Here is a 26,338-nt window from a genome sequence, read left to right on the forward strand (position 1 = left end):
CTTTTCAAGTTAAACTTGTGCAGCTACCAAAAACTTAATTATATACAAAAATACCTTTTTGTCTGTTTGACTGCTCTTGTCTTCCTAAGGATGGAGTCCAGCCTGTTGTCCATTTTCATATGTCTCAAGACTGAGATATTTCACTTCATAAGACTTAATACTTTATGCATGTATTTTGTTTGCTATAGGGTTCTGCTTCTAAAGGGAAGAACTTCAAAACTACCTCTGTGCTCTACCTGGAGTGTTGCCTGGGCTACTCAAGACTTCCTGTATTAGTAGGAATACACTCTGTGCAGTGTGACGTTTTCAGAAAGCCTTATCTGCTGGAGAATGTCAAAACTTGATTAAGTTGTGGGGAAGGAGGAGGTGATGTGCTGTAAGTCACTCATACAGAATCATTTGTAGGAGCATTTTATGTCAGCTATAACAGCCTAATGGGTGCTAGCAGAATATAAATCCCCTGATCAAAAGAAGATAACTCTTTGTTAAGAGGCTTTATTATTGCAACAGCAGTTAAGGTTAAGTAAGTGTATCTATTCTAGCACCATAGTTTTCACTTATAATGAACACTTGTTATCTTTTAAGCTGAAATTTTCTGCTCTGTCCTTGGCAGAACATGGTTTCTGTGAGGCTCTTAGTCTTGCTATGTAGAGGAATGTGCTTCCAACCGAACTGTTTCACCTCCAGTTTCTCAATCTCACAAATTAAAATTGGAAAGTAATCTTTAAATATATGCTTCTTTCCCCACTGCACTCGGAGAGGAAAAAGAAAAAAAGACAATTGAGTTTGCTTCTTTGGCATTCTTGGCAGTCTGAAGGTTCACTGTTTCAATGTCTTGGTGCTATTTTTGCTGCCCTTCTAGTAGCTCGAGTTCACCAGAGGGCACCGAAACATTAAGGCTTAAGAGCAAGTCCAACCACAGTACTTGTGTAGTTCCTCATAGTACTGTTTCACACAAAATTTCTGCAAGATGTTGTTGTTGCTGTAACTGAGGACGTGAGCTGAGACACGTGGGTAACGGAGAATGTGACCTGACCAATACCTTAGTGCAGCGTCCACATGTGAATGTACGGTGCTAAAATGACATTCGGCCCTTTGAAGGCAACCGTGAGGCTGATGTGGGCCCCGGTGAAAATGAGTATGACATCCCTGCCTTAGTGGATCTTTGCAGTGCCAGGCTGCAGAACAGCAAATCTCGTGCTCTGTTCCAGCTGGGAGAGCTGATGCTGAGGTCCAGGCAGCCACGTAGGGCAAGGAAGACTCACTCTTGTTAGGCAGAACTTCGAATGAGAAGCTGGTTTTGATGAGGAACAGTGTGGTTCAGGCAGTCCCAAGGCTGAAGGGAGGCTGTTAAACTAAGGTACATAATTTATTCTATCCAAGTCTTGGTTTGGGGCTACAATCACGACACTCTTTTGCAGAAGGATGTAGAATTGCTCTTAAGCACTGCCCTGGCCATTCAGTTTTTCCACACTGCCCCTCTCAGGTGTATTGATTTTCACTGCTTCTGTAGTAGAATAGGAAGGTCCCTTTCCCCATAACTCTTACCTGGTGATTAAAGCACTGCTATGGGGTGAGAGCATGAAAAATGCTACTTTTAAAATTGAACTTAATTAGCTTATGGAAGGGATTAGAGAAGAGAGGGCTGTAAGGACTGTTGTCTGCGTCACTGGTGTTGCAGGCTAATTTGGCTTAATGTAATCTGGTGTCTGACTGGATAACCTTGTTACACTGATACAGTGCTGCCAACTCTTAGAGCCTCGTGCCAGCTCTTTGCCAACTCTTAGAGCCTCGTGCTTTTTGTTGGTGTTTTGTGGGGGTTTTTCTTTGTTTGTTTGGTTGGTTTACCTGCTCTTCTTATGGAATAGTTGAAACTAGAAGACAAAGTGCAAGATCAATGAAAAGCTACAGTAATGACAGTGTGGGGCTGCAAGGCTTATTACATTATTGAGAAGAAGAGCACCAGTGTATGCACTGTAATGCTAAAATTGTTCACTGTGATGTGGGACAATGACATTAGCCACCTGATGTCTTTGACTTGTTCTGGTCATGTGCTGTCTTGGGGGTGTCAGAATGCAGGATAAAGCTCCGGTGTGGTGGCAGAGACACAGAACTTGGAAGTGCATAGGCATGATCTGCACAGCTTTGTGTCTGGAGTAGAAGCAGATTTGGAAGTCAGAGGATTAATGACAGTGAACTGGGCAGGAATTGGGAGTGCAAAAGAAAAGGTGGGATCAGGTTCCAGTACCCAGGAATCATGTCAGCTGGGCTGAGGGCAGCACTCTTTCTCTGGAGGGTTCAGACACCTTCCTTCTGGGCTATTTTGAGGAAGGTACTGCTTTGACACACATATGGCAAAAAAAAGATTATTCAGAAAAAGGCCAAAATAGCTGCTGAGGGTGAAAGGCACAGGTAGTTTATAAGTGGAAAAATTAAATGCATGCTGCCTTACAGACCTGCATGCCCTCTAAGTCTTGCTACAAACAAATAAGTGTGCAGAACAGAGGAAGAACTATTCAGAATGCACTGTGCTTGTGTAGTAAAGGAGGGAAACAGAGAACATAGGGGAGAAGTTTCCTGATGAGATCTGTCAAACAGTGGAAATGGTTTCAAAGCAATTAACTGACATGCTCTCACTTTGACCTTGTTTTCCTGCTTTAGGAAAGTTAGCCCTGCTTTAAATTGCTGGTCTTGGACATGCTTTATGAGGATCAGGAGTGAGCTTACCTTCCCTTCCTGCTTTTGTCCTAGGTCCAACACGAAAGATGCCCCTGACTGCCAGTGCCATGGACTTTTTTCAGCTCTTTGTCCCTGATAATGTACTAAAGAATATGGTGGTCCAAACCAACATGTACGCCAAGAAGTACCAGGAGAGGTTCGGTAGTGATGATGCCTGGATTGACGTCACCTTGACGGAAATGAAGGCCTTCTTAGGCTACATGATATCAACCAGCATCCACCACTGTGAGTCTGTTCTCAGCATCTGGAGCAGCGGCTTCTACAGCAACAAGAGCATTGCACTTATCATGACGCAGTCACGGTTTGAGAAGATCCTGAAGTACTTCCACATTGTGGCCTTCCGCTCGAGCCAGACAACGCATGGCCTCTACAAAATCCAGCCCTTTCTGGACTCTCTGCAGAATGGCTTTGACTCTGCTTTTAGACCTTCACAAGCCCAGGTAAGAGTTAACTTGTTGGCAGGGAGCATATAACCTACATGCTTTAGGTTGTCTTGCTATGACTGAAAGCACAGAGCACAACTGCCTGTACAAAGAGCTGGGGCTTCAGAGAGCGAAGCTGGGCTGCGGTGCCTCCATGAAGCACGAGAGAAAGTGGCACTTCTGTACACCAGTCCTCAGCAACGTCTGACTTAGAGCTCTACAGCGTAGGTGCCTGGCATTTTTCAATAGGAATGATGCTCTCTGAGCTGAGGCTGTTTGCTTTAGTGGTCTAAACAAGCTTGGAGTCTTCTCAGTGAGCTTGGCACCACGGGGTTTTGCTATCCTGAGGATGGATTTCAGGCGCCTCCTGCAGTCCAGGAGAGTGGAATGGGCAGAGCTGCTGCAGCTGTGCTGGAGGCACAACCTGTAGCTGCTTCTGCCACAGGCTGGGGGTTGGATACAGGAGCTGAGTTTGCTCAGAATGACTGGCCCTGACCTTAGCAGTAGATGCTTGCCATGTGGTCCAGCTACCTCCCCATGGCCAGGAAAAGGGAAAATAATCGGAGGTAGGTGCCTTTGCTCGCTGTGGTTGTCAGCTGCCCTCAGCAGCACTGCCTGTGCCTTCTGCCAGTCCTGGTTAGTAATGATGGGTGATGCCTCTGTGGAAAAACTTATTGATGTGCAGATTTGCAACGAAAGTGTCAGGGAACTGGAATTATTTCTAGACCACCTGGAATAAAAGTAAACGGGACTCCAATGAATTTTTGTTTCCAGATACAATAAGGCATAATCCTTATGGCCATTGACTTAAATGGGCAGAAGATAAAGGCTTTGGAAATGTGATCACTGTGTCTAAGTATAATGGTGCGCTGTGGGATGCGCTGTGAGTGCAAATCCATTAAAGGATGAAATCTGATTTGCATGTATATCCCTTCTCCCTTCCCCCTTCTCAATCAAGGTTTGAGAACTGAATTGGCAAAATCATAGCATCCTATTTGCAGTGTCAAAACATCTGAATCTTGACAAGCAAATGTATGTTTGTGCTGAGCTTGGTAAGGAGATGCTACTATAAAAAAAAAAAGGGCAGAGGGGGAAGAAGAAATAATAGTCCAGTTCTCTTGGTTCCCCCTCCACTTCTGTGTTCCATTGTCAGTGTTTACGTCAGTGATTTCTACACAGCGTGTTTCAGTGATATTGAGTGAAATAAAAAGCACTAAAATACAGCTTCGAAAATAGCTCTGTGAGAAAGAAAATTCGTTTGGACCTGTTGTTAAAAATACCTTAGTGTAGTGCCTGTAGCCTACTGGGGGATGTTCCAGGCCTCCTAAAATGAGCCGTGTGCCTAATGTCCTCCTGGGTTTGATAAGGCAGTGCTGCACACTACCTGTCTCAGGAGACATGGACCCATCTGCTCAAAACAACAGGAAAGATATCTCCCTGGAAATTGTCTTGAGTGCAGATTAGCAGACTGCAGTAAACGTCAAACCCAGAATGTCAGGCCTAGTGAGAAATAATAGAAATAATTTAAAATAATAGCCCAGTTGCACAGAAACAAAGGGAGAAGACAAGGGGAAAAAACAATTCACATGGGCTTTTGGATGTGCTGCCTTGGAAAGTGTTTTGGGAAGAGTGGCCCAGGTTTCTGTAATACCAAGTTCAAAAAGGATTTGTTGCTTAAAGTACACCTGTATCTTAAACATAAGACTTATGGTATCTGGATGGTTTGTGTCTGAGCTGTGATCTATGCGCAGGCATTAGGTTGACATCTTGTAAGTGGCATCAAGCAGAGGAATTACTTGGGCTGTTTGGATTTGCAGGTAGACTTGTTACTGATTTTATTCCTCTGGCGGTGTGGACTCACACGATGTGGGTTAGGAAGAGGCATTTTTAACTCACCCCTATGGACAGCGCAGGCAGTCTGCGTCAGGTGGGCAGTGCAACATCTGCCTTCACTGTTATTTCTTCTACAGATTTGATATTTTATTTTTGGAGAGGTAGAAAAGATTCGTTAAGTGGAATTTAGCTCTCAGAAAATATTTAGGTTTTTTTTTTTTTTTTTTTTTGTACCCCCCCCCCAAAATATGTGCCTGCAAAAATTACATCACAGTTTCTATGAAAGGACACAGGGAGAGACAACTATGCCAATATACCAAAACAAAGAAGAGTCCAGTGGATTATAATTATTTTGCTAAATATACTGAGCAAACAAAGGAAATAATTACCCTCCAGCTTATTGAAAGCCCAGAACATTATAATTGTGTGTTGTAGTGCTAACTTCAGTTTCTGAAGTAAAAAGAAAAAAAGTGTTCTGACCTAGATTGGATAAGAATGACAGGAATATTCTCTGCATCCTATCCTTCCCCAACATCTTCTGTATAAATAACTGCTGCCTCTATCTGAGCAAGAAGAGGTGGAAGTTTGGGTCAGTTCCTGCCATCAGTGCCGTCTCTTTGCTGCTGGAGTATGCGTAGCTTTGTAGCTCTGTTACTGTTGACAAGTAGAAGCCTGAAGATGGGGAAGATGCCCTGCCTGTGCTGAGGTATGCTGCAACAAATTCAAGGGTACTCACCTGCCAGGGGTATACACTGAATTCCAGAAACCGGAGGAGATCAGGAAAATAACATTACAGCTCAAATATCCTTCTGTGCCTGCTGAGAATTTATATGCTTGTCAGCGGGATGTGTCTAGACAGGATTGCTGTCCCCAGCTGCCCCTGGCTGGGGTGGGAGAGGTCAGGAGCACAACTGCAGGCACTCTCATCTTCCCTCTCGCTGCAAAGTACCTTCTCTTTGGCATCTTGGAACCAAACATTTCTGTATCTGCCCAGTGAAATGTCATTTGGGAACAGCCAGGTTAACTCTTTAGCTCAGGTGTCAACAAACTCCCTGGCAAAATGAGAGACATAACTCTAACCTCTTGCTCCAAAGGCATGGTGCTAAAATTTGGCCAGTAACTAGGGGGCTTGTTTGTGTTTCACTCTTGGGAGTATCGTAGGGTACAGCTAAACAGTTTGACATAGTTCTTCCAAACCAGCTCACAGCATTAGATGACGGCTCATCTGAAAACACAGAGGGGCAAGACCAGGCTGATGAGCTCATAGATCTTCTGTGTCCTCAGCATAAAATACTGATTTGGTATGGGCATTTCTGAATTAAAAGATCTTGCTCAAGTCACACCTCTATATCTCAGTTTTTCTGTTTGCAGAATGATTCTTTATAAGGGTGCTGGTCCCAAACCAGGACTGTTCTGTCTCAGGGCGTCTGTGAGTGTAACACAAAGATGTAAATATTCAGAGGACATCAGCTAAGTATAGGATGTGGAGCAAGAGAAAGACAGACAGAGAAGCAATAAGAATATTGAATAGCAAGGTAATAGCAATTTCTGATGTCCTGTAGCTCTTGGTTGGTTGATCCTCTGGTGAAGCCAGATTTTAGGGTGAGTTTGACAGCAGAAAATTAACCTTTATGGCTATTTTAAAATTACCTCATGGTAATGGATTGCTGAAAGAACTGATTTTTTTTTTTGGAAGAGAGTCAATTGAAGACTGATCAAATGGGCAGAGAAGCGTGACATCATGCCTCCATCAGAGGTGGAAGCTAACCTTTGAATGACGGTAAAGAGGATCAGTAAAATGTGGATAGGGCAAGCAGGACTTTGAAAGTCAAGAGAAAGAATCTGTCTGATATATTGGAGAAGGAGAGCTATCAGAGAGAAAAAAAGTGAGGTGGCCAGTGTGATGGACTAAGAGTGGCTTTCCAGCAGCAACCTGCAGGGCAGGATTGCCTTATGTTGAGGCCAAAAGGAAAACTTGCAGCATGGCTGTTGGCTGGGATGAAAACTTTACTGTGTGAGTGGGTTGTTACTCTAAAATGAGTAACCTTTTAGAGCTGTTACCCAGAAAGAATGGAAAATAGGCAGGCTTTACCTGACTCAGAAGACCTTGCAAGGATTTGGAGGTAAAGACTGACGTTCAGATTCACTGGCCAGCGAGATCTGCAGCAGGAAGAGGAGGACTTCTGCCGTGGCCAAAAAAGGAGGTAGTAAGGGGTTAGCTTAAGGGAAGGGAGATGCTCTCAGATGTAGAATAATAAAACCAGAACTGACAGCTAGATATGCAAGCAGAGATGTCAAATGCTAGCAGAGAATTTAGTTTAGACAGGAGGAGCTCTGGAGCAAAGAAGCAGAAGCACAAGCTACTGTTGCAGAAGCAATGGCTCAGTCTGCATACAGGTGCAGTTACCCAGGGGACTCAGTTTGCAGCTGGATGGTACCCACCAAAAGCCAGAGACAAGGCAAGCTGAGGCAGTTACTCCCGGAGACAGGTGGAAGACAGACCCTGTGTCGGGGCTGGCCATAGAACTAAGAGAAGATGAGCTATCTCAGGGAGGTGTTGCTTCATTATCTAAGGCAATGGAATCCGGCAAGTCCAAGCACAGAAAAGTTAGTGACTCTGAGCTTTGCCTACAAGCCTTTTTGGGCTGTGGTGATAGCAGGATGAGTGGAACTGTGGAGTGGAAAGAGCTTTGGAGATTATCTAAAATGGAGAAAAAAGAAAGGCACTCCTGACAGTGGCTAGCTGCTTTGTTCAGTGAATGAAAGACGTGAGATGTAGCAATTCTGGAGAGGCAAGACTCCAAGACGAGACTCAAACATTTGAAGTGCATGTACATATTGAGGGAAAAACAGAGTGAAAGCTTTGTAAGAAGATCTAGCAAGGATGAGGATGGCTATAGAGAAGAGGAACAAAAATCCCAATGGGATACCTGTGGGGAAGCAAACCAACTAAATGAGGAGCTTCTCAGACCTGAAAAAAACCTGGGAATTTGAAATAAGAAAATGGGGGTGATTTCGGTGAAAAAATCCATGGGATATATTGCATCAAAGGAAGTCAGAATAGAGGGGGGGGGCTTGGGGAGTGAGTCAAAGATGGTGAAGAGGTGGCCAGGAATGCATGTAGGAGTCAATTAAGCCTGAAAGTAGATTTTTGTATAGGAAGATGAGAAGCAGGAAAGAATATGTCATGGGGACAGTAAGCTCACTCTTGGAGAAGTGGGTATTGCAGCAACAGCAAGAATGGGGAGGAGGGAGGAAGCAAATACCACTTTGCATGGGGGTTTGGCAAAGAGATGGGTTTGAGATTACAGGAGGAGTGAGGAGACTCAGAGTGGAAGAGGATGAATGAACTGACAGGACCGGCCAGTAGCAAGAGAGAGAACTTTTGTCATAAGAAAACCATGTCAGTGCCAGAAGCAACAATTGCCCCCTTTGAAAATCGGATGGGGATCAGCTGCTGCAGCAGCAGGTACAGCCCACGCAGTGTCCTGCTTGCAAAGCCATTTACAGCTGCTGAAGCAGCAGTTGCACATGGAGGGGTGACAACAGCTGCCTCCGCACCCTTTCTGGAGGAAGCCAGAAGAGCAAGCTCCAGGGTTTTCATGTCAGTTCTCCTGCATGGCCACATACCTTCTTTGCAGCAACAGCAAATCTTGCCCTACCCTGTTTCCATTTTCGTTCCCTCTCGCCAGTAGAGACTTTGGAGGAACATTTATCTTATGCAGAAATGGGAACAACTTAAACATTTGGAATAAGGGGATGAAGGGGAAGCTCTAGGTCCTAGGAGAAGGTAGGGCTGAGTGTGGGTAGGGAGAAGAGGAAGGTGAGGAGACACTTTAAAATTCAGATTTGCTTTCTAAATTTAAGGCTGACAGGCCTGACTGTGTCTTAGAAGGCAGAAAGAGTTTGAAGGGTAAGCAGGATGCAGCAGAGCTGCTGTGAGGAGAGCTGATGCTGTGATGCAAAGGAGGGAGCTAAGCTAATGACAGAAGGTAAAAAAATTTCCTCAAGTGATGCTTATACAGCCTTTTCTTTCTGCTGCTCTCCATCTGACAGCGGGAGAGGTTATAAGAGTTGAACCACACCACACTGCGGGATCTGGCAGGTAAGCGAGCCTTTCCAGAAGCTGAGGAATTCTTAAGAGTGTCTCCAGCCCCATCCCAAGGGATGTGGTCCTCCCCTCTGCACAGAAGAGGCAGAAAGGGAAAAGGAATGAGGGCATGTTTAATATTTGCAAAAAGCTGACAGAGCTCCCCAAAGTGAAAATGTGAAATGCCCCAGGTGGCCATCAGAGAGGAAGAGCAGGGTTTCGTGTGGACCTCGAGAGAGGAAGAGGATTTGGCTTCAGTGGGGAAATGGGGCAGCAGCAGCTTTAAGAACAGATAGCTTTGTGCACAGCTCTTCTTGCTTGCATCTGCATTTTGGTGTATAATTTGAACATTTCACAAGAGTGCTTTGGGATGGTCCTGTGAATGTTTTATGAGGCGTTAAGTAGTGGAGTGTGTATAAATGAAAGTGTGCAGCCACCACTGCGCAAGGAGGGCACGGGTGCCTATTTTGGGCTGACAGTGATGTTCAACAAACATCTTGTATTCAGGAGGCCAGCAGCTGCTCATCACTAGTATTTAACTGCTTACCCACCACATCTCTCCTACAAGCTTTGCTCCCAGGTTTAATGCAGCTTTGTTCTCATTTCCTCTACTGGCTGCGTGTAGATGTGCACAAAAGTAGGACACACACAGACATGGAAAGGGTAACTCTGAGGGTGAGAGCCTCTGCACCATGGATACTGGTATCTGAGCCTGTCTCCTGGGGTGGTGGTCACTGGAAAAATGTGGGCTCCTTTAGATCATAACCCATCTGACCTATTTTACATGTCTTTAAGAGCATATGAATTATGACCTGCTGGGACTGCTTTCTCCCTGTGTAGAAAGAGGGGAACCTGTGATGACTTGCTCTGATTTAGATGTAGATGCCTGAGTTTGGTCAGCATTCATCAGCTGAGACCTTTCAACAGTTTCCAAGCATTTGTACTCACACAAATGACTTGCTAGGCCGTGCAGTCAGGCATGTGTATGTTACACACAGCTACCTGTGAGCTGCAAGGAAGTAGTAATGCTTTTCTATAGGTGAGTTCTATAGTGTAAAACCTAATGACTTTGCTAAAGAATTAATGGAGAGAAGTGTAACAAAACAGCTATAAGGAGCAGGAACCATTTACATCATCTGGCTGCAGAATGCAGAAATTACTTCACTTTCACTGATTTTCATTACTTACTCCAGTCTGCCTTGTCTTTTTCTTTTCCTGCCTCTGGTCCTTTATCTTTCTGTCTCCTTTTGTCATTTTTTTAATGTCCTAAGGCAAGAGAGGCTTCCCTGAAGCTGCTGCCACCAGGAAAAATGTTTCCTGTCTCTTTACTACCTTCTTAAGTGGCAGGAGAAAATATCTTTCTCTCCCTTAACTTCTCTCCTTCTCTGCTGTGTGTTTTCATTTGCTGTAACCAGGGAATGTACTTTATGACATATTGTAGGGGATGTTTGGGTGGAAGACATTTTGCCAAACACGATGAAGCTGATGATGAAGCCTGGAGAAGGATGCTGCTATCAGTCCCCAAGCCCTCCACCCTTCCCCCTCCCCTGCCTCATTTTGGAGGGGTGTTGAACTGTTGCTGATAATGAGACAAAGAGGCACATATTGGAGGGATGTTAAACCGTAGCTGGTAGTGAGAAGAGAGAGCCATGCTTTGCAGCGTTTGCAAAGCATGTGTAGAGTAGCCATCCACAATGGAATGTGCTTGGCCGGGCTCTGTTTTTTGTTGGATGGTAGCATTGAACAAAACGGCTTTTGCTCCTTTGTATGAGGTGATGCACACAAGCACAATACAAGGATTGTATTTCCTGGGAAGAATTTAAAGCAACATTTTTTTAAGAAATCATGTATTATTCTGTTTCTTCCCCCCCCTCCCCCTTTTCTTGCCAATTGCAGGTACTACATGAGCCTCTGATTGACGAGGATCCCGTTTTCATTGCCACGTGCACAGAGAGGGAGCTGCGCAAGAGGAAAAAGAGGAAATTCAGCCTCTGGGTTCGGCAGTGCTCATCCACTGGTTTCATCTGCCAGGTGGGTTTCACCTCTTCAGATGTCTTAATTCAGTTCCAGCAGGCCCTTAAACGTATCACAGGACCAAAGGTAACAGTCATTTCTCTTCATTGCCTTGCTGGGAGCTGCAATCTGAACACGTGAGGCCTCTGACTCCCACAGATACTGGGTCCAAAGAGCGGTGGTGACAAGTTCCTGATGCTCTGCTATATGATTTAAATGAGGGTGCCTGTCTCTAATACTGTCCATCTGGCTGCCAGCCCTAAGCTAATTAAATTGAAATGGAGTTAAAAGGTCTGTCTGTTTGTACATCTTAAGTTTATCTAAATGTCTAGCTACTGTGACTTCTGTAATTTTTAGTGAGTCAGCTTCTCTCTTTAAGTATAACACTGCATCTGTGATAGCCAGCGGGGTCTAATAGACTAAATCGATATGGTATCAAGATGTCTGTTTTTCTGTGAGAGACATATTAGCGGGCTTTCCTATTACATCTCCTTTCATACCTCTATTTCTATACCAAAGAAATAAAATCTGATGTGAATTCAAGGTGAGATAGGAGCTTGAGTGGGAGATTTGTTAAAGGTTTTGATTTCAGTGTTTTAAAGCATTGGGGACAACTTTTCAAATTCTCAGATTCCCCAATTGCTGATGTATTTTGAGAGCTCTTGAAAAATCTAGCCATTTATTTTGATAACTAGAGGTGAGGGGACAGATATTTTCTGATCTTTCTTTTCCCAAGAGCTTCTGTGAAAATGTGGCGTCCTGCATGTTCCGGAGCAGCGGTTTGGAGGTGCAGGGAGGACATGCACGCTGCCTGCTCAGGCTGAATACATGTCAGAACCACAGGGCCTGTGGATTTGCTGTGGTTGAACATTTGTTCACAGTAAAATTAGATCTGTGAATCACTATGACTGTTTGAGTAGCTGTGCAAGAAAAGAGGCTTGCTGGGAACAGGGGTTTGAATTTTCAGCAACGATGTTCACTCTAAGAAAATCAGGATCATACATCTTCCATGCAGGTTTTAAAGCAGTTGTTTTGTCTGATACAGAATAGATCCACCTTGTGAAGCATCCTTGGAAGTTTCTGCTCTTGAGGTTTTTGGAAAGTCATTTGCTACACAGAGGCAGTGTCCTTAATCTCCAAGGAGAACTCCACCAGTCCCACATGAAGCTTATTACTGAAACGTAATGGTACAGTGAGCACAAAGTTTGCTGATTTCTCTTGCCATGCTCCCCCCAGCTAACTGCCACCAAACTAATAAGTTGTCAGACATGCCAAAGGTCTCAGATTCTGAGCTATAATTACATTGCACCTCCCATCCTGTCCATTGAGAGATTAAATTAATGGAATGTCAAATTAAATGAATAGATGCTCAGCACCACCCTAATCCTCCTGCTCCGTTAATGAATTAGATACTCATGCTTCACGTGCATCCAGATGATGTCGAGGATCATCTTACCAGCCACCTTCTTTTTCCATTCCATGACTTGGCTGTAATTATCATCATGCTAAAATGATTGGGTGAGAGGGACCTTAGGGAAGGGTGAAAAAAAAATGTACAGGAACACAACTGTTCATGCTAAAGTGGAAAAACCTAGTCTGTGGAGAACAGGATCTTCAACTATGGTATGCTTGAAATACTGTGTTCAGTTTTATGTCACTCTTGTGAGGGATCTTGCAGAATCCAAAGCACTTACTCAGTGGTGGTTTGGTTTATTTACTGTATTAAAACAGATTTTGGTTTTTTGTGTGTGGTGTGGGGTTTTTTTGTTTTATTTTGTTTTTTCCCCTGTGTTTAATGTATGGAGAAAATTCATCTAAACAAGAAGAAAATCTAGTGTTTCCACCCTTCATGTGCACACCTTCCCCTCCATCTCTTGTGAAACTGCCATCACAAGGAAGGACTTGTTGCCTGATGGTTAAGGACTGATTGGTATATCAGTTGTATGCTGTCAGAAAAACTGTACAGCACCCACTTGGAAATATGTAGAAATTCTGTCATACTGTCTGGATGAATTCCCTCCCTCATTGTTTCCACATGATGACATTGAGGTCATTTTATTCAGGATAAAATGTGACTATAAACACTACATAAATCAGGCTAATTCAGTTTCAAAAGAATGAATAATACATTTCTATAAAAAGGTGAGGCAGCCCAGGCAGAAGAGGGAAGTCAGCTACATATGAGTGGCTCTCAACAATGGAAGGGACCTCAAGAGGTCTGTGATGCTCCTGGCCAAAAGCAAGGTCCTCTGAACCTGAATGGAAATCCTCACGTTGAAATGCCTATTTGAGGACATCCCAGTTTTCTCAGTGACCTGATTGTCCTATGATGAAAAGAGTTGGTTTTGTTTTCCTAATGTAAAACTGATACCAGTGTTTTGAAGCCACATGTTGAGCTACTCTGAGAAGCTCGTGGCTGGCAGCTCACAGGGCTGTCGTTAACGTTATAGGAATTATAGCTGTTTGACTCCCCAGATTCTTATATCTGTTTGTTCTCATGAACGAAACTCTGATTCACGTTTTGGAGTGTAAGTAAATACTTCTTTTGGGGTCATCATTTGCTTTTTTAAGCAAATGGTGTTTGTTTACAAATCCAGCCCAATAAGCCATTCGTGGAACAGAAGCAGCATAAAAATTAAGTATTGCTTGTGGATATGAGAAGGTGCATAGGCTTATGTATGCATAATATAAATAATGTAGATATATTAGACTGCTTTTCTGTCATCTCTAATACAGATAACTTGACTCCACCCTGACAGTTAAGTCTCTGTTTTAAGATGGATGCACAATTTCAGATTGTATCTCTGCTTCAGAATTTTTCAAGCAAAGCATCTTTTCACGGTCAGCTGGCCAAGTGGGAACATGCAGGAAGGACACATCATTCAAACAAAGTAAATATACATCTGCAGCAGCTGGGAACACGAACAAAATCTTTCAGAGAGTTAGAAGGGCTCCAAGAGAGCTGAGTGTGGCAAAGTGGGTAGCAAAACTGCCCTGACACTGTTGCCTTTTTCACTCATCCTTGATGTTGGACATGAAGGTGGCAGCAGCTTCTGCAGCAGGAGAAGACTTGGGCCTTCTTGTTTTTTTCTTTCTAGTTCAATGAGAACAGCAGACTCAGTTTGCAGGACCTCAGGTGTCCATCTCTGCTCCATCTCCTCTTTTCCCTCCACTAAGACACTTTTCAAACCGGTATTTTAATATCTTGATTGCAGTTTAGATGATCATAGTAGCACACAAGCGTTTCTTTCTTTCTTAGAGTATTTGCTGAGTAAGCCATCCTATTTAAATCAAACCTCTAGTTGTATCAGTTTGTATTTCTATCCTTTTCTCTCAAAGTCTGGAACACTTCGTTGTAAAACGTGCATAAATATGATTGGTAGGACTCTTTTCCATTTTAGATATAGCAACAGAGCTCATAAAAAATTGCTGAGAGTTCCCAAATATCTGATCAGGGCTAGTTAGTCCTAGTAGGACACATCATGAGCTCTCCTTTGCTTGTGTGGCTCATAAGGAATGAGTGTGGCCATGGGTAAACTGTTACACAGTGATGCTTAGTCCTTCCATAGCTTCTCTTGCATGAGAATGTTTTCTGGTCATTTTGGAGAAGGAGAATGAAGCACAGGAAGCTGGTGCCATGCACTGAACCCCACGGGGAGTGAGGCAGGACGAGCTGTTGCCATAGGCCCATGGCATAAAGATAACCCTAAACACAGTCCCTGACCCAAAGAGCCATCAATCAACAAAATGGAAGGCGGTATGTAGATGGTAGAGAGCACTGAAAAGGGGTGGTCAGGCAATATTAATCACTATGATAGGTGGTAATGGAATTAGCTCAACCTAATTATTCACTTTAAAAAACTGTGATGTGATATGTTGGAGAAGATATGACCTTATGGATGTGTGTATCCTTTCCTGTTCCTTGAGATGAAATTTGTTCTCTGAGGCTATTCTCACCACCCCCAGCTATATGGGCTCTGCACTTTTATTCACTGGCAGAAAGTTCTTGCAATAATGCATTTCATTTTCAGTAATGTCCCTGTGAAATGTGTTGCTCAGATTTATTAAGTCCTTTAGATCCTTGTGCTGGGACTGAATTTGAGTTTCCACCTTCCACTCCTTACCATGAAGAAGTGATGAGTCAGAACAGATTAAGGAAAAAGACTGTGTCTCTGCAGCTTGAGTCTTCCCACATTGCTGAACAATCAGCAATTTGCACTATAGCGCTATTTGGAGAGTGCACCCTGGATCAGGGTGGCCTCTGCATGAGAGGTTAGAAATCTCTCTCTCCTTGAAGAGCAGCAGTCTCGGTGAAGGGAGATGTCTGAGGTCACTCCACAGATCAGTGGCAGAGCTCTCAGTTGCAGCAAAAAAACCCCAAGCAAAGTAAATACCGTGCTTTTATAGTAAATGCTGTAGTTCATTCTTGATTTCAAACAGGCTAAGTAGAGACAGCTTGAATACTTCATAACCCTGTTGATTTTACAGAGGAAGAACTTCCAGAATTTAGGGGAACTGAGGTGATGCCCTAAAGAAATTATGATTTCACAACACACTACATAAGTGCATTCAGTCACTGAGAAAGGGAGGGGTAAATAAGCCTGGAATGAATTTTGTTTTCAAGGTCAGAGCTGCGGGAGAGTCAGCCATCTGTGCACTTGTTTCATAAAGCTACTCAGAAATGTTGGTGGTTTAGCCTATTTAAGTTCTGTTTAGAGATTAGTCTGAGTCCTTGGGTTTCTTTAAATAGTGCTCTGATAAATTCTCTGTTGCTGGGATGGTTGCATCTGGAATGCACAGATGTAGCAGCTCCTTTGAGGAGATTCTCAAGGTCAGGCTTTGGCTGCGAGGGGATACCAGGAAATCTGATTGCCTTCCTTTGTCAGTCACTGGTCGCTGGAAAATCCTTTCTGCTTTCTTCCTCTGGCCCCCACCAGGCCCTACTTTTTTAAATGCATGTGATTCTGCATTGTCAACATCTGAGAATCTCAGATCTCAATTTTAAGTCAGTTATCTTCTTGCTCACTGATATAAAGTGGAAAGGTAGCTTTGCAGGTGTATGATGGGCCAGCCCTGTTCATTTCTATCAAGTTTGCAATCTTATAGTATTTACAGATCAATGAGAAAAACATGACATGCAATCAGCCTGAGCAGTCAAGTATTTAGCTGTGAAGTCTACAGAAGAAAGAAGTTACTTTTTTGATAGTATTCAGGATCCAAAAAATATGATAATACCATTCTTGGTTCTTTTGCTTTTATAACTCTGCCACCTAAAAACTTGGCTGCTTTTTTCTGGTTGTTTAGGGTCTACCCTTTGTGAGATATTTTGTACAACGTAGCCTTCAAAATCTTCCTTCTGTTTATTGCTACCCCCCCTCCCCTTTTCTTCCAAATGTCATCTATTTCATTTGAGAATTGTACCCTGGGGTGCTTCAATTATGTATGAATGTGGAGTATTTGGGATGTGCTATTCACAAGTGCTTTCAATTTGCCATCTGAGCTTTGAATATGTGCGGAATCACCAATATTTTACTTTCTATGGCACTCTTAAATGTGCAGTCAAGATGCAGATTTTGTTCCTAAGTGCTCAGGTTTTTTTATCCAGTTTCTAGTGAGACCTTACGAACTTTCCACATGAATTTTCCGTAGGGTAAATTACCAGTCCAGAGCAAGGAAATTGCTGTTGGCTTGTAGCACAGATGTCTCCTATGAGACCTTCCGTCCTCTGGTGGGACTCTCTCCAGCAGTCTGCCTCTGTAGCCAAGCATGCTTGGTTTGAGTTTCTGTATGACAGGTGATTGACTTGCCTCTCACCTGACAACTTGTGAAATCTCCTCAGAAATGGGATGTCATTTCTGGTTGCCTCTGTGTAGGCAGTCCTTCCAGAATAGTTTGCTTTGGTTTTGTTTGTTTGGGTTGATTTTTTGTTGTTGTAGTTGGTTGATTGTGATTTTTGTTGTTGTTTTTGTTTGTTTTGTTTTGAAAGAGCTCAGCACAATCTTCACCCATACCCTGCACTTGGTCATTTGGGTACAGTGATTGATATTTATGTTTGCGATGGGAAGAGGCAGAAGAACTTGTTGGTGGAATGAAAAACGAGCCATAGACTGCGATAATTCCTTACTGTCAGGCTCTTAAAGGGAAGACTGTTAGGATGCTGCATGGAGGCTGAAGGCAGAGGAGAGGAGGGTTTGAGGGATGAGTTAAGTGGTGTGAGAAGCAAGAGCTGGTATTGTGCACGTGGGATTAAAACGTGTTGGATTGAAAGTATCTGGTGCAGTAGGACTGCAGTCAATAGAGAGATGGCAGAATTGAATGTGTAGCTGTTCTGATAAGAAACAAACAGTTGAGGGATGTCTGGAGAAAGCTCTGTGTCTGTCCCAGCACTGCAGGATAAAGAGCTTCAGCCTGTAGTTGCCTCCTAAGACAGATGATGTCACATCTATAGAAGTTCTCCCATTTGGTGCTGTAGATTGAATAGATCAGTAGCCACTAGAAAAAGATGCACAGTGAAAGTGATCTCTGCAGATACTCAAGTAGCTTTGCTTTGACTGTCACCTGCAGAAGCAGAGGATGTTGCTGCCAACATCTCCACCTGTTGTCCAGCACCAGTTCTTCAGCCTGTACCGCTGGCCACATTTTGCTGTTGGAGCACATGGGAAGGGCACAAAGCTCAGATACTGTCAAAGGGCAAACCAGAAGATCTGGTTTAGTTTTATAGTTTAATAGACATTATTGGGGAGCAGCTCCTGACTATGTATGTAAAGGTCTTGCAGTCAATTTCTGGCAACTCTGCTTTTTCTGCAGACTGCTAACTGTTAAATACCACTTATAATGTATTACAGAATGGGGCGGGGAATGCTGTGAGCTTCAGTAGGCAGGATCTTAACGATTTGAGGTAGAATGAAATAAGCTGGGTGAGAGGATGAGGACAAGGAAAATGAAGGCCATATGGGATCTTAAGCACTTGCAAGGATATTTGAAGCTATGCCTTTGCCAGTTGTCTGTAGCCAGCCTCTGTTTCACAACAGCCTTAATGCCTTCCACAATTTTGCTGCTGTCACCCATTTGCCCAATAGAGCTGAGCATGATAAAGCTTTGAATGGTAGTTCTCCAAAACACGAAAAAGTCTGCCAAGGACAAAGGCTGTGCTTGGACACTCACCAAAATGCCCTAGGAGGAAAAAGTGGAATATATTTAATACTGGAGGAGGAGGAAAGGTTCAGTAGTGGGTATGAATGTTTTGGTTACACTGGGGAGGTGAACAGAGCAAAGGGGGATGAGAATCACAAGGTGACCATTACAAGGACCCTTGAGATAGAGGGGAGCACAGAGGGAGGGCACCAGATGCACAGGCAACTCTGCTAACAAAACCTATGCAGTATGTAGCATTCTAGTAGGAATACAGTGATACCTCAGTAGACACTTGCATGGTGAGCATGTGCTTTAAAGTAGCTGTTTGCAGACCCACCCAGCCCATGGTGCGGAACCAGTTGGCTCACCAGCAGACTGTCTCATCCCTTGGGGAATACTCCATGGGGAACATGAAGAGAGCATGGAGCAGGAGAAACTCTCAGTTGGTTGAGACTTACTGCACTAGGGAAGGGAAGGTGTAGGACACTCTCATAGACTTAAGAGATTCCTACCTTGTTTTCAGCTCAACTGCTAATCCAAGGTCAAAACTAATCTGTCTGCATTTTTGTCTCCACTGCCTTGTCTGTAGTTTTTCAGGGCTTGATGTGTGGTCTCTGTGCTGACATACTAGTAACCTAATCTTAATTTTGATGCCAGTTACCATGAAATACCTTTGCTGTAAATTTGGAACAGTCTGCCCTTTGTATGCATTGCACGGTTAAGCTGCTCTCTTGAGCCCTGATTAATAACCTAAATGACTTACTGTAATTAGGTAGTCCTCAGCCTTAGCGTTGGGGAAAGCACAAATTTGACAGCTTTCAAAAGTCAGTGGAGCATAGTCAGGGAGTCTACAAACTTTCCTGCCTTTCTCTTCATCTGTTTATATCAAAAAAGGGACTTCTTTTTTTTTTTTTTTGGTAAAGCTAAATAATGGCTATTTAAGACTTCCTTTTAATATGTGCTGTACTTCTTTTTAGAATTAGCATGTATTCGTCCTTTCACCAACTCTGTTCTTCAGCACATCAGTTACTTCAAAATACAAATTATGTCTCATTTCCCAGAGATTTCTTACATAACACACTCCTGTGGTCTGTTTCACAGCACATGAATTGCTGGGGCATATTACATTAATATGTCTAAAATATCAGTGCTGGGAGATAAACCATCTAAAATAGGGAGAAGCTGTTTAATTGAATTTTATTCCTCTCCAAGATCATTGAGATATAAATTACTGGGAGCCCTACTGAAAACATGTGAGCATTTTTGTCCTCTAAGCATTGTAATGAACTTTCCTTTACGAAGAAGTGTGTTGGTAAGAGAAAAATATGTATATACGGAAAACAGTGCTACCTGTTCTGGATGGTTGAGGTCTCAAGCAAGTTTAACAAAAGTTAGTTGTGGATACATCATTCCAACAAACAAGCCAAAATTCCTTTTCCCTGCCCCTGAATATTGAGCAAGTTTCAGCTTTTTTTCTGGCAAGTAAAAGTTTCTGGACTTTCTAAAAGATTTGAGTATTTCAAAGCCAACCTCATGAAGGCAGGCCTAGGCAAATTTTTTCAGAAAATTTGCTTTGTGTGTGTTTTTAAATCTTTGCAAGTTCCATGGTGTTACGGTTTGAGTGACTGAGCACAGTGTCTGCTGCTTCTCATTTCTCTTTCCAGCAGGTTACTTCTGCTGACTTTTAGGACAAGGTGAAGGTCAGATGTCCGGTTGATTTTAATGGGTACTCAACTTTGGTGTATGTTATACTTGTAAAATACTGTCAGTGAAATAAAATGGAAGACTTATGTACAAAGGAGGGGTTATGTGCTTTCTTCCTCAGCATGACAACGCAGAAGACTCATCTTGTAGAGGCATCTCTTGTGGAAATGAAGGAATAGCTTTACTTCAGTGCTCTCTATCAGTTGGTGGGTGTACTAGCTGGACTGTGTGTAGTTAATTATAGTCACGTTACTAAGGGATAAATGTTCTTGCACTCTAATGCAGACCTCTATGTCCACCAAGAGACAATGGTGACAGCTCTCTTGAATGCACAACATTGTGGATGGCACAGCAGCAGGCTACACGCTAAAGCTGCTGCAGCCTGCTGCAAATGAGCCAGACATTTCCCTAGGAACAGCAGCATATTGCGCTGTACCCTGGTTCCTGGTTCAATCTGTTTCGGTGAGTTGTCTCCAAATCAAGATCTAAGAAAAGGATCTCAGAATTAGCACTGTGCCTGGAGAGTTTGATGAGGATGTTCTGGCTGGTTGGGTATGTGTATTGCTGGCTTCTCTCATTTGCGGGGGTGCACATGCACTTGCAGCCAACAGAAATAAATCTGAACATTACTGCAGTGAGCGAATGGGCCATTTCCTTCTAGTCATCTTGTAGGGGCCTTTTTGGAAACTAAGCTTCCATGCTTTCCTCTTACTGGCAGCATTAAAGCCTGTGCCGATTCAGTACAACATGTAATCTCCGTTATGACTTGAGTCTTTTCCTGCCAAGCAAACAATCTTCAAACTGCACAACAGTGACAAGAACCTCAGAAAGCCCTTAAACTGAGGCAAAGGACACTGTATTTATAGGTAGTTGTGCCAGCTAACCTGAGGTGGTTTTAAAGCAACAGCCCATTGAAAGAGGCTTTAGATATTAACAGTTTATAAAAAGTATCTGTTGCCTTGACTCTCCGCTTGTTTCCAGTTGAGCTGAGCAGGTATGTTGGCAATTGCATCTGCTCCCTCTGGATTCCTTATAACCTTCTGACTTTTCTTACTATTTCTCATTTAAGATTTATGTCCATCTCAAAGAAGGGAGTGGTGCTGATGGGCTGGATGCTTTGAAGAACAAACCACAGCTCCACAGTATGGTCGCCAAAAGCCTTTGTCAGAACGCCTCTGGGAAGAACTACATCATCTTCACTGGCCCAAGCATTACCAGCCTGAATCTCTTCGAAGAATTTGAGAAGCAAGGTGTGTATACGGGTGACTCACTGGGTTTTAATGATGATAGACCTAGGGGCCTCCTGCCACTGCATTAAAAAAACTCCCAAAATGCTTCACCAAGATTTCAGGTAAGTTGGTCATCTCTAAGAAAAGATCTCATTCATGGAAAGGTACTATGAAAAGGACTTTCTAAGTTGCTCTTTAAATCTTAAAGTTGAAAATGAGGATGTAAAAGTATTTTTAATAAGGATATTTAAAGCCTTTCCTTTTGTTCTTTGCCTCAGAAGTGTGAGGTCTAATGTCCTGTATGGCCTGGGGGACTTTTCGAAGGATTTCCTAGCTGCCTGTGATTTTTCTGTTCCCATTGTAAAAGGCTAGGGTTGGGATGAATTCTTAAAGGTATGCCTTAGAAGTCCTTGCTGATTTAGTATTTACTGAAGGTATGACTTCTCTAGAAGACATCTTATGCCATTGCAAGAGCACTAGCATGGTTCGCCTGTTTTCTGGTGTAAACATGCCTTGGTAGGACAGTTTTTTGTCCTGAAAGCATAATGAACTCTACACTGGCACACTTGCCAGCAGAATGTCCATCAATATGGCAATGTGGCTGTCCCAGCCAGTTCCTTGCTAGTGCAGAGAGTAATCCCAGGATATCCTCTCTGTCAAATGCCCCCTCACCTTGGGTGTGGAAAAGCCGCATGTTACTTTGCTTTCAGAAATTCTGAGGACTTGTGGCTCCCCTTAAATTATAGGCTCCTGCACTCTTGACAGTCATTTCTAAGTCATCTCAATGTAACTCTCAGCTTGTTCTTCAGTCAGCACAGCTTTTCATCATCGGTATGGTATGTACAATAGATCCTCCATAGCAGTAAGACTGGAGGCTGCCGTTATGAATCACATAGGAGGAGGCTACAGGACCGTTTCTCTTTTCAACACACCACTGAAGATAGAGGTTTGAGCTTGACATGTTTTCCATTGCAGAAAATTAAACCCACCTGAGGCATTATATTAATGGCATGTGGCCCAAAGCAGGGGGAAAGACTGGAAATTGAGACAATATCTTGATTCTCCTTGAAATGAGAACACCAGTCAGCCGCACCAGTGCTGTAGTTGGCAATGCAGACTGCACACGCACTGTTGAGTTCCGTGCATGAGCCAACTCCTACATTATTTTAAGTAAGCTAGAAGCTCACAGAGTACAGTGCAATATCACCATATTCTCACAAAAGAGTCCTGGTTTCCCAAATGCTGCAAACAGCCAAATGGGAAAGAAGTCAAGCGTATTTATAGTGCACTGTTATTCCTCTGAGCAGAGACTGTTCTTTAGTAAATTACTCTTTTCACAGCTGATTATAAGCATTATGTTAAGACTACCAAAGCAATGGTGCAAAATGTGGGTTCAAAAAAAAATATAGAGGATAACAAACATACTCCTAGTACCTGAGATGTGTGAGGTGTAAATGTAGAGACTGACAGACAAAAATCTGACTGTTGAGTCGCACTCTTTATGCTTAGCTAGGGAAGGATAAAGACAATATGGCATGACCCAGTAGATCTGTAACACCAGTGGAGAAGATGCATGGCTACTGATCCAGCTGATTGTTTATTACTTACAGATAATTCAAATTGTTCATGGGGTGAATTATTCATGGTCTTTACACTGAACAGATCGTTGAGATTAACAGTTTCTACAGGTAGCAAATTCAGTAATGTCTTTTTAAAGCATGTAATTTTGATTTACTCTCTGATCAAGCATGCTAATGCTATACTGAGATTTCAGTTTGGTTCATGATTTGTTATATGGCTTCATGAGACTTTTTCTGATATTTGACTGCTGCTGCCAAAGTTAAATTTCAAATCTGGTACCTGCTATCACGTTCCTGGGCGTGAAGCTATGGGGTGCGTGGGGGGTTGACACTAAGGTAGCAGGTTTATTGGCTTTGCAAAACAGCGTGGCACTCCTGTATGAAGAAGATCATGGGGAGAATGTCGAAGTGTTTCTGTTTAATAAGGACATCGGATTGTCTGCATTTACCGTCAGTTACTAGCTCAGAGGTTTTGCCAGGGGATGTTAAACAGGCAGTACTATGAGACACTGGAGAGGTGAAATGCTAGAGATGTCAAGCAGCAATTAAGAGCCCTGAAGGAGTTGATGTTTACTGACTCCACTGCAAAGCAGCTCATGTATTGCCAGCACCTGCTGGGATTCTACTGCATGGGCAGTGCATTCAGGGAGAGGCAGGCAGAGAAGTCTGGACTCAGCAGAGATCTTTCCTTATGTATCACACTATCACTCTCAGCAATGACCTTAATGTTTTTTGATACATGGCTTAGCCAGCTAAATCTGAACAGGGCCACACCATGACCAAGAAGTGTCGTGAGAGCATCTATGTTGAAGAGCATCTATGCTCAGGTGCTCATGACAGTTCAAGTTCCATTCTTTAAACTGATGATTTTACTTTTCTTATTCAAGAAAATTCCGTTTCTGGGCTAGAGCAGGGTCAGTAGTAGAAAGACCCCATTAAGAACTGAAAAACAAGAAGAAATTGGTATTAATCTTAACTGCTTTGTGTTGTTTGGGGTCTTTTTGAAACTATCAACAGAGAAATAGGGGGAAATTTAAATAACCTAGTGCTTAGAAACTATAAACTTTCAGGGGACGTAAATTGACATTTAAGAGAACGAAAGGAAATTCTGGAAAATCTAGAAAAAGATACCCACTAAAAATGTATTAGTTGCTCTCAAAATTCTTGATGAAAAGGACCTGAAGTCTAGGTAGCCAGAGAGTTAAACACCGGTCAGTGGTGTGCCTTGGCAGCGAAGATGGTCAGCACCATCTTGAGCTGTGTTAACACGTGTGTAGCCTCAGCCCTGTAGTTCAAGGGAAGAGATTATTGCCTCCTACTCAGGAGTTTTGGACAAGACCTACCTAATACAGGATAAACTGGAATAAGTTCAGCAGAAAGCCACCAGCCTGACCAGAGGCTCGAACACATGCTCCTCTTCGGGGAGGGAACTGTGCTTGTTTGACCTGAGAAGAGAAGGCTTCAGGGGGGACCGACCTGAGAAGGGGAGGCTTCAGGGGGTACCCAACAGCAGCCTTATACTACCCTGAGGAGGTTATCGAGAGAAGGGAGCTGGCTCTTCACAGTGGTGTATCGTGGAAGGACGAAAACCAGCAGACAGAAGCTGAAGCAGAAGTAGTTCAGACTGGGTGTAAGGGTTTTTCTGAGGACAGTGGAGCAGGATGCCCAGTCAGGTTGTACAGTCTTCGTCCTTGGAGGTTTGCAAGCCCAGACAAGGTAAAGCGCTGAGCAACGCTGTCTGACCTCACAGCTGACCCTACTCTGAGCAGGGGATGGGACTAGAGATTTTCTGAGTTGCCTTCCAGCCTGAACTATCCTTTAATCCATAGCATCCTGTGATCCTATGAAGATTTTTGTGGAACGTTAACTATCGTTTGTTTTTCCTAAGCCTAACCCACACATACATTCTGCAAAAACCGCATTGTTCATTATTGAGAGCCTGCTGTGTAGCACCTTCACTGTACTACAGTAGAGAAAAGTGCCTAGTAATATAATGGGATATTGGCGAACATAATTCTGAGATCTCTGAGGATACCAAGAGCTGAGAAAATAGAAAGAACTTGGAAAATAAGACAGTGCACTTTGAGCTTTTGCAAAATCAAAAACCCGAATAGACCTCTTTTTTTGATTTTCAGGAGACATACAAAGCATTTCTTTCTCTGGCCTCTGAATAGACCTGGAAACCTGCACTGAAATGCCCCAAATTCTGTGTTGTGTGAGCAGACAGCTGTCATTATTTGCTGTGACATTCATAGTGCACATGCCTTTTTTCCTCCTCTTAAGCATTAATTTTGTCCCTTATAGAGAACAGCACCTGCTAAAGCCCTGTGTCCCATGCTTCCCTTAAACATGTGATCCCCGAAACTCCCTTTTGCAATTTCTAAGCTAGCAAGAGCTGCTGACTCTGTCCCGCAGAGTGGCTGGGGCTGGCAAAGCCGAAGGAGTTGCCAGCCTGGGTGACCATGGCACTCCCACAAGCTTTGCACGACCTTGCAACTCCAGCACATGGACTCTACAGCAAGCTCTCATCTCCTCCACCGCAGGCTCCCCAGTTGCCCTAGCTCTGACTCAACCCAGTGTTGCATGTGGGATATAGATTGCAGAATGTGGGGGGTTTTGCCTAAACTAGCTCGAGCCTGGTTGCCTTTGCGAATGGTATTAATGGAGATGTGGTGAAACAGGCTTCAGCATAAGCTCTCTGTGGCCTGAAGACCCTGGGAAAGAACCTTGGATGACTACACAGCGTTTCCTCATTTTTCCTAAGCTGTCTTAGGTGTATGCATTTATATTGCAGTTACAGTTTAGGAAGACCAGAAGAGGACAACCTGTCTCCACTGACTCCCGTGTATGTGGCAAACACCTGTTGTGATGCTGATCTAATTACACACAAAAACTTCATTGAGCCAGATGGGCATCATTTTTATTGCTTCTATTGCTATAGTAACTGTGTGGCTTTAAAAATCTCTACAGATTAAGTGTGGCATCCTTAATAAGAGACATTAGTAAATCTGCAGAAGTGTTGCACTTTTCTAGGCTATACAGCAGGAAGGTTGCACGGTGTATTCTGGAGAGAAGAAATGGTTCACATTATTCTGCATGAGGAGTGAAACATCTGCTGGAAGCTTTCTGCAGGTTTATTGCCTGAGCTAACAGAAAAGCTACAATTAATTATTATGGGATCTCAGAGATGGCTGTTGCTATTTTGAAGCTCTAGCACAATAATATACTCATTAGCTTGTTTTTATACCATTGCAGTCTCCTGGAGACAGTAAGTATCAACCTTCAGTGAGTCATAAACTTCAGGCAGTGAAGAGATTCTTCTCAGGCTTGCTCGTTATCAGAGCAGGAAGACCTTAATATTGGCTGGAAAAAGCTTTCTAAAAGTTTGCTGTGTTAATGCCAAAGTTTGCAGGTACATGACCTGCACTGTTTGGGTACATCTTAGCAAAAGAAGAAATAAAAAAAACAAACCAAAACAAAAAAGCCTCCCAGTGGAGGTGCAGGTCCTCCTGTATTGACTGAAAGCCTGTTGTCTTCAGGCTTTTCTCGTTGCCTTTTGTGGGAGGAACTTGCAGATTTCCATGGACTGGAAGT

General features: G+C 43.3%; 1 protein-coding gene across 1 annotated transcript in view; it reads left to right on the forward strand.

Moving 5' to 3' along the window:
* Nucleotides 1–26,338, forward strand: part of PGBD5 (piggyBac transposable element derived 5) — a gene marked incomplete at both ends in the record, with an annotated part of 62,177 nt that overhangs the window by 27,270 nt on the left and 8,569 nt on the right. Inside the window, 3 exons of the mRNA XM_080342516.1 lie at nucleotides 2,752–3,179; nucleotides 10,981–11,115; nucleotides 21,005–21,185. Coding sequence (XP_080198642.1) covers nucleotides 2,752–3,179; nucleotides 10,981–11,115; nucleotides 21,005–21,185 — 744 coding nt within the window. The remainder of the gene's footprint in view (nucleotides 1–2,751; nucleotides 3,180–10,980; nucleotides 11,116–21,004; nucleotides 21,186–26,338) is intronic.

The sequence above is a fragment of the Nesoenas mayeri genome, assembly GCF_963082525.1.
Source record: "Nesoenas mayeri genome assembly, chromosome: 3".
Lineage (NCBI taxonomy): Eukaryota > Metazoa > Chordata > Aves > Columbiformes > Columbidae > Nesoenas > Nesoenas mayeri.